Source organism: Bufo bufo, chromosome 1 (genome assembly GCF_905171765.1).
Source record: "Bufo bufo chromosome 1, aBufBuf1.1, whole genome shotgun sequence".
Classification (NCBI taxonomy): domain Eukaryota; kingdom Metazoa; phylum Chordata; class Amphibia; order Anura; family Bufonidae; genus Bufo; species Bufo bufo.
The window spans coordinates 549,718,646-549,733,396 of NC_053389.1; the positions used below are offsets into that span (position 1 = coordinate 549,718,646).

Genomic DNA, 14,751 nt, shown 5'->3' on the forward strand with positions numbered 1-14,751 from the left:
GCTATTATATTTAAAGGGAACCTGTCACCAGGATTTTGTGCATAGAGCTGGGGACATGGGCTGCTAGATGGCCGCTAGCACATCTGCAATACCCAGTCCCCATAGCTCTCTGTGCTTTTATTGTGTTAAAAAACTGTTTTGATCCATATGCAAATGAACCTGATATGAGTCCTGTGTCCGGAGATGAGTCCAGCGGAAAGGAGCCCAGCACAGCCCCGCATCCTCCGAATCTCCTCCTTGCTGGCTGACGTCACAGAGCTGGATCGCCGAAATCTCGCGATGCGCGAGCTAGCGCATGCGTAGTTCGTTCCCTGTGCTGATGCCAGTACAGGGAATGAACATGATGCCGACACTGCGCATGTGCTAGCTCGCGCATCGCGAGATTTCGGCGCTCCAGCTCTGTGACGTCAGCCGGCAAGGAGGAGATTCGGAGGACGCGGGGCAGTGCTGCGCTCAGAAAATTGGACTCCTCTCCGGACACAGGACTCATATCAGGTTCATTTGCATATGGATCAAAACGTTTTTTTAACACAATAAAAGCACAGAGAGCTATGGGGACTGGGTATTGCAGATATGCTAGCGGCCATCTAGCAGCCCATGTCCTCAGCTCTATGCACAAAATCCTGGTGACAGGTTCCCTTTAAGGGCTCATGCACACGAACATGTGCCACCCGTTCTGAGCACAGGGGAGCGCAAATTGCGGTCCCCAATGCACAGGCAACTTCCGCGTCGCTGGCGCAGACAGATGCAGACCCATTCAGCTTGCATGGGTCTGTGATCTGTCCGCACCGCATACAAATTGAACATGTTCTATTTTTTTGCGGTGTGGAGGCACGGACAGAAAACCACAGAAGCACTTCGTAGTACTTCTGTGTGGTTCCGTGCCCTCGTTCTGCATCGCACCTACCGGATTGCAGAACCTGTTCAAGTGAATGGGTCTGAATCCATGATGCGGTGCACAAACGGCCGGTGCCCGTATATTAAGGACCCGCTGTTTGCAGGCCACAATATGGGCAACGGTTGACAACAGTCATGTGCATGAGTCTTAAAAGAGATTTTCTATGAATGATAACAGGATAAGAATTTATCTTTTCAGATTTTTGCACCAGTTTCTCTGCAACAATCTGGTAGAAATGAATCCATTGGTTGAGTTTATTTTAACCTATGCATCGCAGTTATTGGTTTTGTGATATGCACCAGATTGGTTTGAAAACACACTGCTGTGCTTAAATATTTTAGTAAAACTCTTCTTTTTAGAGAATAATATTGAATTTTCAAGGTGCATTATGAATAATTGTAAACCCAGGACACCTTGACAGGGAATCTATCATTTTTAAGCTATAATTTTTATATATTCTGCTAGGAATATTCAGTTAAATTATGTATTTTTAAGTGACTCATTGAGCTATATTTCAGAAAATTCTAAGACCAAATGGTGAGATTACCTGTCTTTAAAAGAGACTAAAGACTGAAGCTTCAGTGACCGCTTTGGTCCATCACATTTAGGGCTTGTTCACACGACCGTGTGAAGCCCATGCTGTGGACCGCAAATTGCGGTCCGCAATGCACAGGCACTGACTGTGGCCCAGCCGCATGGGGATCGCGGACCCATTCACTTAAATGGGTCCGCGATCCATCAGCTCCGCAAAAAGATAGAGCAAGTTCTATCTTTTTGCGGTGCGGGGGAACGGAACCCCAGGAAGCACTCCGTAGTGTTCCGTTCCACATCTCCGGATTTGCGGATCCATTGAAGTGAATGGGTCCGCATCCGTGATGCGGAATACACACGGAACGGTGCCCGTGTATTGCGGATCAGGCAATGGGCAGCACACGTTCATGTGAATGAGCCCTTACTGTTATTCAGCAGAAAATATTAGGTCAGATATGAATCTGCATTCGTGAGACTTTTGCATTTTTACACCACTCACTCCAGTTTTGAACTTTGGGTGGAAGAGTGGGTGTAGTTAGCTATGTTAATGAGTTTCACTCCAGATTTATCATAAATCCTTTTTTTTAAAGGCACAAAAAAGTCACAATCACATTCCAGTAGGACAGTGGAGTAGGAAAACTGGAGTAGATTTTCTAGACATAAGTACAGTATTAGGTTTAAGGATAAGACAAATTTATCAAACAACATGTGACATTTGATAAATGCGGCATAAATGACTCCATAATATTCCCCTGATTGTTCTTAATAATTTTTAAATGTTTGGTTCGCATTCAATTCTATGGGACCAAGCATATGTCAGTGATTTTTTGTGGATCTGTTTTTCCATTCCACAAATGATGGAACATGTGCTATTCTGGTCCATTTTGTAGATGAGCCTTTCTAATGATGAGAATGAGGAAAATGCAGAATGCACATGTAAAGTGTCCATATTTTACTGAACTATTGTTTGGAGACCTAAATATATGGACACTGTCATGTCATGATGCCGCAATTGGTAATTTGTATGCATGTTGCTCAGAATACTGTAAAAATATGGACATTGGGGGACATTTATTAAGATCGATGATTTAGAATCCGGTCTTAGTCTGCTGGTGGATGCGCCAAAGTTATGTGGAGGCTCAGGTCTTTACATAACTTTAGCGCTTCCTCCAGCAGGCTGTGCAACATACTAAAATCTACACCAGCTCCTTTGCTGGAGTAGACTTAAAGGGGTTGTCTCATGACAGACAATGGGGGCATATCGCTAGGATATGCCCCCATTGTCTTATAAGTGCGGGTCCCGAAAGTGAAGGAGGGCGCACTGCGCATGCGCAGACGCCCTCCATTTATTTTCTATGGGGCCAGCGAAAATAGCCGAGCACTGGCTCGACTATTTCTGTCGAGCCCATAGAAGTGAATGGGAGCGGTGGCCCATCATGCGAGGTGCGCTCCCATTCACTTTTATGGGGAGCTGGCTTGGTGGTGGCCGGACCAGAGTCCTCCAGCCACCACCTTGTGGGGTTCCATTCTCGATATAGCGATATTCCCCCATTGTCTATGATGAGACAACCCCTTTAAGGCATTTTCCATGCCACAAACTGGCATGGAAAATGATAAATGAGACGGGCCTGCCGGCCCGCCCTCTTCCTCGCCCACAACACACCATTTTTCTTGGCACTTGGGAAAAGTGACGTGAATGTCAAAAAGTCGCAGATTTTGATGCAAATAATGTTAATATGCCAAAAAGTGGCGTATAATTCATAATAAGTGTCCCTCTTTGTGTTTGTATTTGTGATGACCTGTTCTTGGTTAAAGTTTCTTACCATAGCAAGAGTCTGTAACAGAGCAGGAAGCAGCAAAATCCAGCTGCATGAAAGAATCTTCATTTACCACGATGTCCGTTGTAACCACATAACGAGTGCTGGCTTTTTCAATGAACACAAGTGCATCACCACTAGATCCACAAACTGACATTTTTGTGCCTCCAGGATGGAGTAACCATTTCTTGTTGTCCAAAGTGGTGAAATCATCCTCTAACACAGTGTTTCCAGATATATTCCCGCCAATAAGAATCTAGAAATGTAAAAACACGTGTCTTCTAAAACTCAATACATTTAGTATCACACTATACCAATAAGCAAACATATCATTGTTTCAAATATGATATTCTAAGTAATAGCAATATTAACACAAATTTCACTTGGAAAAACACACTAGATATTTTCCTGTCTAAACAAACTTACATATTAATGTACCATAGGAAGCCCTGGATACATAGACTCAGCTCACACATTGCAGCCATAACTACCAATAGAGTAATGTGAAAAAGTATTCAAAACATGTGGTTTTGCAAAAAAATTTGGGGGGAAATCCCAACAAAACTACACTGAAACTATAAAAAAAAAAACACAAGGGCCCAGATATAAGAATGTGTCTGGATATAAAATCTGTCTAAAAAGTAGGCCAAATTGGCACAGTGTGGTGCAACTAAAGTTTCGACACTTTTTTCTGACTTACTCGAAAAGGGATAGGGCTTAAGAGGAGAGATGAAGCATTGCTGGAAAGAGGGTGGCCTATAGGGTGTGTACCTCAATTCTGGTGTAAAAGTGTCTGCACCAGATTTATCATCCAGCTTGAGTCACTGTGATAAATCTGGTGAAGAGTTTACCATTTGGTGAAGTTGTGAACACAGCCTGTGTGACAATTTTTTGTGATTTTCTTTTAATTCCTTTGTTATCTTTAAATGTGTTTTCTAGGACTCCAAACATTTTGCTGAAGGTGAGGAATGTTATAAAATAAAAAAGAAGCATTACTCACTGTTCCAGCAGTGCCACTGCAGCGTTCTTAGATGTCTCTGGTGTTGCAGCAATGATATGCCCAACTACTACATGTGACTGCTGCTGCAAATCATGGGCCTCAGTGGTGATGTGAGGTAGGTGGGTATGTCAATGATATACCGACACTGCAGCAATGATATGACTGACTACTGACAACTCCTTTATACTGTTAATCTAACTTACTAGACAATTATATTTAACATGAACTCTCTAGTTAACACATTTGTTAAACCATTAAAGGGGTTCTGCAATTTGTTTAAACTGATGGTCTATCCTCTGGATAGATCATCAGCATCTGATTGGCGGGGGTCTGACACCCGGGACCCCCGCTGATCAGCTATTTGAGAAGGCAGCAGCGCTCCTGGAGCGCCGCGGCCTTCTTACTGTTTACCACAGGCCCAGTGACGTCACGACTTGTATCAACTGGCCTCGGCGGGGCTAAGCTCTGTTCACTTGAATTGAGCCTAGCCCAGCCCAGGCAAGTTGATACTAGTCGTGACGTCACTGGGCCAGCGGTAAACAGTGGGAAGGCCGCGGCGCTGCTGGAGTGCCGCGGCCTTCTCAAATAGCTGATCGGCAGGGGTCCCGGGTGTCAGACCCCCGCCGATCAGATGCTGATGATCGATCCAGAGGATAGATCATCAGTTTAAACAAACTGCAGAAACCCTTTAAATATTACAGTGTAAAGCAATAATTAAGTAGAAAATTTATTCTGGAATGTCTAAGCCCAGTTCACACAATCTGAAAACATTGATATATGCACATTTTTTTTATAAATATTCAGGGCTGTCATGGTGAAAACCTGGAGCTGTCATGGGAGTATTTAGTATAAGGGCTCATGAACAGAACCATATGTATTTTGCTGCCCGAAAAAAACGGATCCACCAAAAATACGGATGACATCCATGTGCATTCCGTGTTTTGCGGAACGGAACAACTGGCCCCTAATAGAACAGTGCTATCCTTGTCCATAATGCAGACAATAATAGGACATGTTATATTTTTTTGTGGAACGGACATACGGAAACGGAATTCACACGGAGTAACTTACTTGTTACACACCTTCTCTTTCAAAGAGTTTTCTTTATTTTCATGACTATGAAGGCATCAAAACTACAAACCGGATTCCAAAAAAGTTGGGACACTAAACAAATTGTGAATAAAAACTGAATGCAATGATGTGGAGATGGCAAATGTCAATATTTTATTTGTAATAGAACGTAGATGACAGATCAAACGTTTAATCCGAGTAAATGTATCATTTTAAAGTAAAAATACGTTGATTCCAATTTTCACTGTGTCAACAAATCCCCAAAAAGTTGGGACAAGTAGCAATAAGAGGCTGGAAAAAGTAAATTTGAGCATAACGAAGAGCTGGAAGACCAATTAACACTAATTAGGTCAATTGGCAACATGATTGGGTATAAAAAGAGCTTCTCAGAGTGGCAGTGTCTCTCAGAAGCCAAGATGGGTAGAGGATCACCAATTCCCACAATGTTGCGCAGAAAGATAGTGGAGCAATATCAGAAAGGTGTTACCCAGCGAAAAATTGCAAAGACTTTGCATCTATCATCATCAACTGTGCATAACATCATCCGAAGATTCAGAGAATCTGGAACAATCTCTGTGCGTAAGGGTCAAGGCCGTAAAACCATACTGGATGCCCGTGATCTCCGGGCCCTTAAACGACACTGCACCACAAACAGGACTGCTACTGTAAAGGAAATCACAGAATGGGCTCAGGAATACTTCCAGAAACCATTGTCAGTGAACACAATCCACCGTGCCATCCGCCGTTGCCAGCTGAAACTCTACAGTGCAAAGAAGAAGCCATTTCTAAGCAAGATCCACAAGCTCAGGCGTTTTCACTGGGCCAGGGATCATTTAAAATGGAGTGTGGCAAAATGGAAGACTGTTCTGTGGTCAGACGAGTCACGATTCGAAGTTCTTTTTGGAAATCTGGGATGCCATGTCATCCGGACCAAAGAGGACAAGGACAACCCAAGTTGTTATCAACGCTTAGTTCAGAAGCCTGCATCTCTGATGGTATGGGGTTGCATGAGTGCGTGTGGCATGGGCAGCTTGCATGTCTGGAAAGGCACCATCAATGCAGAAAAATATATTCAGGTTCTAGAACAACATATGCTCCCATCCAGACATCTTTCAGGGAAGACCCTGCATTTTTCAACAAGATAATGCCAGACCACATTCTGCATCAACCACAACATCATGGCTGCGTAGGAGAAGGATCCGGGTACTGAAATGGCCAGTCTGCAGTCCAGATCTTTCACCTATAGAGAACATTTGGCGCATCATAAAGAGGAAGGTGCAACAAAGAAGGCCCAAGACGATTGAACAGTTAGAGGCCTGTATTAGACAAGAATGGGAGAGCATTCCTATTTCTAAACTTGAGAAACTGGTCTCCTCGGTCCCCAGACGTCTGTTGAGTGTTGTAAGAAGAAGGGGAGATGCCACACAGTGGTGAAAATGGCCTTGTCCCAACTTTTTGGGGATTTGTTGACACCATGAAATTCTGATTCAACATATTTTTCCCTTAAAATGGTACATTTTCTCAGTTTAAACTTTTGTTCCGTGATTTATGTTCTATTCTGAATAAAATATTAGAAGTTGGCACCTCCACATCATTGCATTCAGTTTTTATTCACAATTTGTATAGTGTCCCAACTTTTTTGGAATCCGGTTTTTATGAATTAACACATGTGGAATTATATACATAACAAACAAGTGTGAAACAACTGAAAATATGTCATATTCTAGGTTCTTCAAAGTAGCCACCTTTTGCTTTGATTACTGCTTTGCACACTCTTGGCATTCTCTTGATGAGCTTCAAGAGGTAGTCCCCTGAAAAATTGGTTTTCACTTCACAGGTGTGCCCTGTCAGGTTTAATAAGTGGGATTTCTTGCCTTATAAATGGGGTTGGGACCATCAGTTGCGTTGAGGAGAAGTCAGGTGGATACACAGCTGATAGTCCTACTGAATAGACTGTTAGAATTTGTATTATGGCAAGAAAAAAGCAGCTAAGTAAAGAAAAACGAGTGGCCCTCATTACTTTAAGAAATTAAGGTCAGTCAGTCAGCCGAAAAAATGGGAACACTTTGAAAGTAAGGGCTATTTGACCATGAAGGAGATTGATGGGGTGCTGCGCCAGATGACCTGGCCTCCACAGTCACCGGACCTGAACCCAATCGAGATGGTTTGGGGTGAGCTGGACCGCAGAGTGAAGGCAAAAGGGCCAACAAGTGCTAAGCATCTCTGGGAACTCCTTCAAGACTGTTGGAAGACGATTTCAGGGGACTACCTCTTGAAGCTCATCAAGAGAATGCCAAGAGTGTGCAAAGCAGTAATCAAAGCAAAAGGTGGCTACTTTGAAGAACCTAGAATATGACATATTTTCAGTTGTTTCACACTTGTTTGTTTTGTATATAATTCCACATGTGTTAATTCATAGTTTTGATGCCTTCATAGTCATGAAAATAAAGAAAACTCTTTGAATGAGAAGGTGTGTCCAAACTTATGGTCTGTACTGTATGTATGTCTCACTGCATCCAATCAGTAACGGATTGACTTGCATGGTCTGCAGTGAGATGGTGACATGTCTTCTAACATATCTTCACTATACTGTATGTCATATTTCTTACCAATACCAGAATAATGCTCACTTAATAAAAAAAAAAGACTAGAACCCAAACCAGAGGCAAATTAGACCCAAACCAAAAATAATAATATGTATGAAAATACAACCATGTAAATAATACTGCAAAATTGATTACCTGATCAATAACCCACGGACTGTAGAAATGTCCATTTTCCGATGGCTGCCACCATCGAAGACGAGTGGAACTGGAACGAGCTTTAAGGGGAATTTCCAAAGCTATATACCGTCCAACATTACTGGAATTGCTAAAGAGGAATTCCTGAAGAAGGCTCCATGATAATCCACCATCCAGTGAGTACTGCAGCAGCACTGGTTGACTCCTGGGATCTGGCACTGCCTTTCCACATCCTAACCGCATAAAAAACTGCACAAACCTAGAAAGCACAATTTGGTTTAGAAATAAATATGTCTATCTATATCTATCTATCTATCTCTATCCCATATGTATTTATCTCATATCTATCTATCTATCTATCTATCTATCTATCTATCATCCAATTACAGGACATTTCTGTGGTAGATTTGTTACTGTATGTTTTGTTTTAGAAGACAGAAGCACTATGGTGGCCACAGTCAAATGTTGAGGAAAATAAAGGTCTGTTCACATGGTGTTCTGTGAATAATTTCCATTGGCCAAGCCATGGTTCAAATAATTAGAGATGGTATAGTATCCTTATGAAGAGACAGTATGGTCTCAATGTGTAGATGTAAAATTATACCTAATAAAGTCAGTGTGCATACGGTATATGCACACTGCGGTGCTGTGCCATCAGCATGGCTGACAAAGGTGATCAGATCTATTGAAGGCAGTTACTTGTGTAAGTCTATCCCCAACCACCATCCACAAAGGAGCTTGTTTTTTCTCTGCTGTGTTTTCTCCATTTTGTTTTGTAATTCTGATGGTGGCCACAGTGAATTTAAGAATTCTCATTTACAATTTGCATTAATTTTATGACAGTGCACTCTGTGTTACTGGTAATTCTAGCCTAGTGACATAAAAAATGTACATGAAAAACATATATATTTTCAAAACATTACACAAATCAGGTTTTAATAGAACAGTACTAGCAAAATCTGCACTGCACAATAATGGTGTTGAAGCCGCTATAAGGCTACTTTCACACTAGCATTTTTGCTGGATCCGCCAGGGTTCAGCAAAAACGCTTCCGTTACTGATAATACAACTATCTGCATCCATTATTGTATCCGGTTGTATTATCTTTAACATAGCCAAGACAGATCCGTCATGAACTCCATTTAAAGTCAGTACGGATCCGTTTTTATCGTGTCAGAGTTAAACCATTGACTTGCATTGTGGGTCATGACGGATCCGTTTTGCTCCGCATCCCATGACGTAAAGAAAACCGCAGCATGCTACAGTTTTCTCTCTGGTATGAGAACACAACCAAACTAAATGGAATACATTTTGGAGCATTCTGTTCAGTTTAGGCTACTTTCACACTCGCTTTTTGGCTTTCCGTTTGTGAGATCCGTCATGGGGTCTCAGAAGCGGTCCAAAACGGATCAGTTTGCATTGTAATGCATTCTGAATGGAATAGGATCCGCTCAGAATGCATCAGTTTGCCTAAGATCAGTCTCCATTCCGTTCTGGAGGTGGACACCAAAACGCTGTCTGCAGCGTTTTGCTGTCCGCTTGACGAAACTGAGTCAAACGGATCAGTCCTGACACACAATGTAAGTCCAAGGGGATGGATCCGTTTTCTCTGACACAATCTGGCACAATAGAAAGCGGATCCGTCCCCTATTGACTTTCAATGGTGTTCATGACGGATCCGTCTTTGTTATGTTATAGATAATACAAACAAGTCCGTTCATGACGGATGCATGCGGTTGTATTATTGTGACAGATTTGTTTGGCAGATCCATTACGGATCTACCCAAAACACGAGTGTGAAAGTAGCCTCACGTCTGTTCAGTTCATTGTCAATGGAAGCGTTTTTTTTCCCGGTATTGAGACCCTATGACAGATCTCAATACCGGAAAATAGAAACGCTAGTGTGAAAGTAGCCTAATAGATATGACAAACTCTTCACTTTACTGCACTGGTGAAGGAATGATGCCTATCATATGCTAATAACTTTTCACTGCATGACAGTTTAGGGTGTACCTATCATTTCAGGTGAATTTTCGTAATACCTTGAATACAGTGATCTGTACAGCAGACAGGTAGAGGAGGAAATGTGTTTGATAATAAAAAATGTTTCTAAATTCAGATCAAATGTCGATCTTACCGTGCCAAAGATAAATCCAGGTCTCTTGTCATCAGCATTCTCAAACCTTCATCACTGAAAAATAGATTGTTTCCACTGGAGAGTATTCCACATTTCCTGGAAGGCTTTCCACCACTCACCAACAGGAATCTATCTGATTCTAATTGACCTGAGATGACAGAAAACATGATGGAGTGCAGCATTTATCAAATCCTTTTATGAATAGCTCCCTGATGACCAGCTAACATGCCAGAGTCAAAACTAAGTGTTAACTTATAGTTCAACATATGGGCACTGTTAGTGGCTACTTAATGAAATCTGCTTCAACCAAATAAAAACAATGAACTCAATTTCATCTCTTCATTAACCCCTTCACTATCGAGCCGCTTTTCACCTTAAATCCCAGGCCGATTTTTGCAAATCTGACATGTGTCACTTTATGTGGTAATAACTTTAAAACGCTTTTACTTATCCAGGCCATTCAGTTCAGTTTTAAAGTCACTTTCTGGGGCTTACATATTAGAAACCACCCATAAATCACCCCATTTTAGAAACTACACCCCTCAAGCTATTCAAAACTGATTTAACAAACTTTGTTAACCCTTTAGGTGCCCCACGAGAATTAAATAAAAATGGGAATGAAATTTGAATTATTTTTTTTAGCAGATTTTAAATTTTTATCTATTTTTTCTGCAACACATCAAGAGTTAACAGCCAAACAAAACCCCAAATCTATTACCCTGAATCTGGAGTTTACAGAAACACCCCATGTGTGCTCAAAAACTGATGTATGGACGCACAGCAGGCTTCAGAGTGGAAGGCGCACCATATGGTGTTAGGAGAGCGGATTTAGCTGGAATGGTAATTGGGAGCTATATCGCATATGAAGACACCCTGAGGTGGCCCTACAGTGGAAACCCCCAAAAAGTCACCCCATTCTGGAAACTACACCCCTCAAGGAATATTTCAAGGTGTGTAGTGAGCACTTAGACCCATAAGTCGTTTCACAGAATACATTGCCCCCTGAATACACCAACACCCCATATGTGCTAAAAATAAAATGATGTATGGGCGCACAGCAGGGCTCTAGAGTCAAACAGCTATATGGAATTTGCTGACCTGAATTGGCAGACATTTATTTTAGGTGCAATGTCACATTCAATAAATTCCTGAGGTCCCCAGAAATGAAAAACCCCAAGAAATGACCCCAGTTCAGAAAGAGCACCTCCGTACGAACATTTTCTCCCCATTTTGCAAACACCCCATATGTGTTTGTAGCCTGTTGTATTGGCGCACAGCAGGTCTCTAGAGGCAAAGTGCAAAAAATGTTTTTTGCAGGCTTGAATTAGCAGACATGTATTTTAGGCGCCATGTCGCATTAAATAAATTTCCTGAGGTGCCCAGAAGTGAAAAATCCCAAGAAGTGACCCCATTTCGGAAAGGGCACCCCCATACAAACATTTTAAGTGGTAGAAAGGGTACTTCTCAGCAAACAGGTGACTCACAGAAGGCAGAAGTCCCAGCAAGCCAACAGCAGCACAGAAAGACACAGAACCTCTCTGCACGCAGTCACCAGCTAGAATGGCTGCATGCAGGAAAGTTCTGCCTCTTCCTGTGCAGCTATAGCGCTGCCATTGGCTGGAGCGTTGTTCCAGCCAATAGCAGCGCTGGCAGGGGACCCAAAACACTGGTGTCCCCTGCCTGACCTAGGAGGAGACAGGTGCTGACTTGTTCAGCACCGGTCACCTCAACATGACACTTAATGCCCCCCCCTTCTGCAGCTCCATATCGCAGCCGGAGCTGTGATGCGCATGTCTGCGGAATCCAGCCAATAGCAGCAATCGGGGCTGCAGGGGGCGGAAACACCTCCCTGTGCCCCTAGGAAACATGGCTGCCTGCCGTACAGAGCAGCCATCATTCCCCGGTCACCGAGCGATTTTGCTCAGGGACCAGGTATACACAGCGCCGTAGCTCTACGGCACTGGGATTTCAGACCCTGCTTCCAGTGCCGTACATGTACGGCGCTGGTATCCTAAGGGTTAACATACCATACTTTGGATAACTGCATTCAATGGCAAAGGGCTGAAAACGTTAACTATATCTAAGAGCAAAATGCAAATGCAATAAATAAATATGTCTTATACAATAAACATTATTACTTGCAGTATAATATATTGCTTGACACAGAAAGACAAATAAATATCGTAATAAAAATAAGGCAAAGTGAGTTATGTTTGGCTACATGACATATTATGAATGTTAATACTATCATAGGCAAACCTAGGATCCCAGTGCTGCTAACCACTGAGCTACCATGCTGCTGTTCATGTTATAAAATGTGCCTTTGACCACATGCTTCTCTATTTTTCCCATCAAACCTAACAGAACTTGTAAGGAGGCTTTCACAGTTTCCAACGTAAAGGCAAACAGAAGCTCAGACATTCTTCTGGCTGCACTATAGCTAAAGCTTCTGTGAGATACTTTTTTGTAATTTTTACATTAAATTTCCTAATTGATACTGAAAGATGGATACAAAATATTTAATTGCTCACAATTATAAGACTGACATATGTAACTTACAGTTTTTACATTCTCACCTTCAAAATCATCCTTGAGGAAGTCGGGGTTCTTAGTACTGACTTTGCATGTAGGGCCAGAGTAGCCAGGATCACAGATACATTTGGTCCCATTGACACAACTTCCATGACCATTGCACATTTCCTCACACTGAGGACCAATGTAAACGTTATCAATTGCCCATGTCACAGGTTTCATAGAAGTTGGGTAAAATCCTTGATACCATCTGAATCTAATGGAACTGAATGAGCACAAACATAACATTGTCAGCTGACTCTACTACTTTGCATACTTTAGTAAAAAAGAAAAGTAAACTCAGTTTACCGAACTTTTAGTTCAATATACAATGCAAACTGAAAGTCTTCAGCCCCTTTCACTTTTTTCACATTTTGTTATGTTTCGACCTTGTGCTAAAATTAAAGAAACAAAAAACAAGTTTACCCCCATCATTCAGTACCCCATAATGACAACATGAAAATAGAATGCTCGCAATCTCCAGAGGTGTTCAATGGGTTCAAGTCAGGGTTTTGACTCGGCCATTCACAGTAATTTAAAGAGTTGTCCCTATTGCAATCCTACGTTGTCTTGCTGTGTGCTTAGAGGTCATTGTCTTTTTGGAAGGAAAACCTCCAGCCCAGTCTGAGATCCAGAGCACATTAGATCAGGTTTTTATTAAGAATATCTCAGTACTTTCCTCCAAGAGATTTCTCTCTACTCTGACCTATCTCCCTTTCCCAGCTGCTGAAAAACACCCCCACAGCATGATGTTGCCAACACCATGCTTTATTGTAGGGATGGTATTGGGCAGATGATTTCCTTATATGGCAGGGGTGTGTATTTCCAAATCATGTCAAGTCAACTGAATTTACTACCAGTGGACTCCAACTGGGGCATAGAAACATGAGATGACCAAGACAAATCAGAGGCCTCCACAGCAAAATTTTAATTGTCAAATCAACGGGTTTGAAAAGTTATGTCTATGTAAAATTTTATTTTTCCTTTTTAATAAATTAGCATACATTTCTAAACTTCTCTTTTCACTTTCTCATTATGGGGTACTTGGTCCATATGGATGGGGGTAAAACAATTTTTTTTTTATCTCAGCACAAAACTTCAACATAGCAAAATGTGAAAAAAATAAAATAATCTGAATACTTTCTGAATACTTTGCATTCTTAATGTATTCATGTATTTCTTAATTAACAAAAACTTGCCAATTAATAGTGTAGTGTGTTGATGTAAGTTCTGGGTGCAGTAGTTTAAAAATAACATTAAATTTTCAGAAAATAAAACAAATATGCAACACATTGTATTGGAGTATAGGACACTTGCGCTGCCGTAGGGTACTCACTGTCACTGATGTGTTCACCAGAGATGCTGCTGCCTGGTATTGGGGGTGAGTGTCCCGCCTAATCTCACCATTGGTAAGTCACTTATAGCTAAACCTGCTGGTAGAATACCAGCGCTGGCATAGTGAGGATAAAAGGATAATACATATAAATATATACCAGGCTCTAATTAGGACATACAATGATATTTCTTAATAGCTGGTGGCAGTATCACTACCTGTATTGGTTGGCGATCGTTCAGTAGTGTGGTCCCGTTGTTCCAAGCAGCGCTGTACAGATCTAGCAGAACGCTTCTTGCTCTAACTCACACCTCACGCTCGCTGCTCCGGCTGGTAGCAAGCACACGCGTGGAGGAGCCTGCAGGGATGAGTTCTGCTAGATCTGTACAGCGCTGCTTGGAACAACGGGACCACACTACTGAACGATCGCCAACCAATACAGGTAGTGATACTGCCACCAGCTATTAGGAAATATCATTGTATGTTTTAATTAGAGCCCGGTATATTTATATGTACTATTCTTTTATCCTCACTATGCCAGCGCCGGTATTCTACCAGCAGGTGTAGCTAAATATGCAACACAATTGCAGCCTGCTGCGATTGAGATAAACATCTATTTAAAATTTATGAAATATAAAAATAGTTATGCAGG

The 14,751-nt window shown here is 41.9% G+C and overlaps 1 protein-coding gene across 2 annotated transcripts in view; it reads right to left on the bottom strand.

The window, feature by feature from the left end:
- RELN (reelin) overlaps positions 1–14,751 on the bottom strand; it is an 841,105-nt gene that overhangs the window by 106,490 nt on the left and 719,864 nt on the right. For both annotated transcript variants that reach the window (XM_040412563.1, XM_040412554.1), the window contains exons 42-45: positions 12,772–12,992; positions 10,196–10,343; positions 8,059–8,317; positions 3,253–3,502 (exon numbers count right to left, since the gene is read on the bottom strand). In XM_040412563.1, the coding sequence (XP_040268497.1) occupies positions 3,253–3,502; positions 8,059–8,317; positions 10,196–10,343; positions 12,772–12,992 (878 nt within the window). The remainder of the gene's footprint in view (positions 1–3,252; positions 3,503–8,058; positions 8,318–10,195; positions 10,344–12,771; positions 12,993–14,751) is intronic.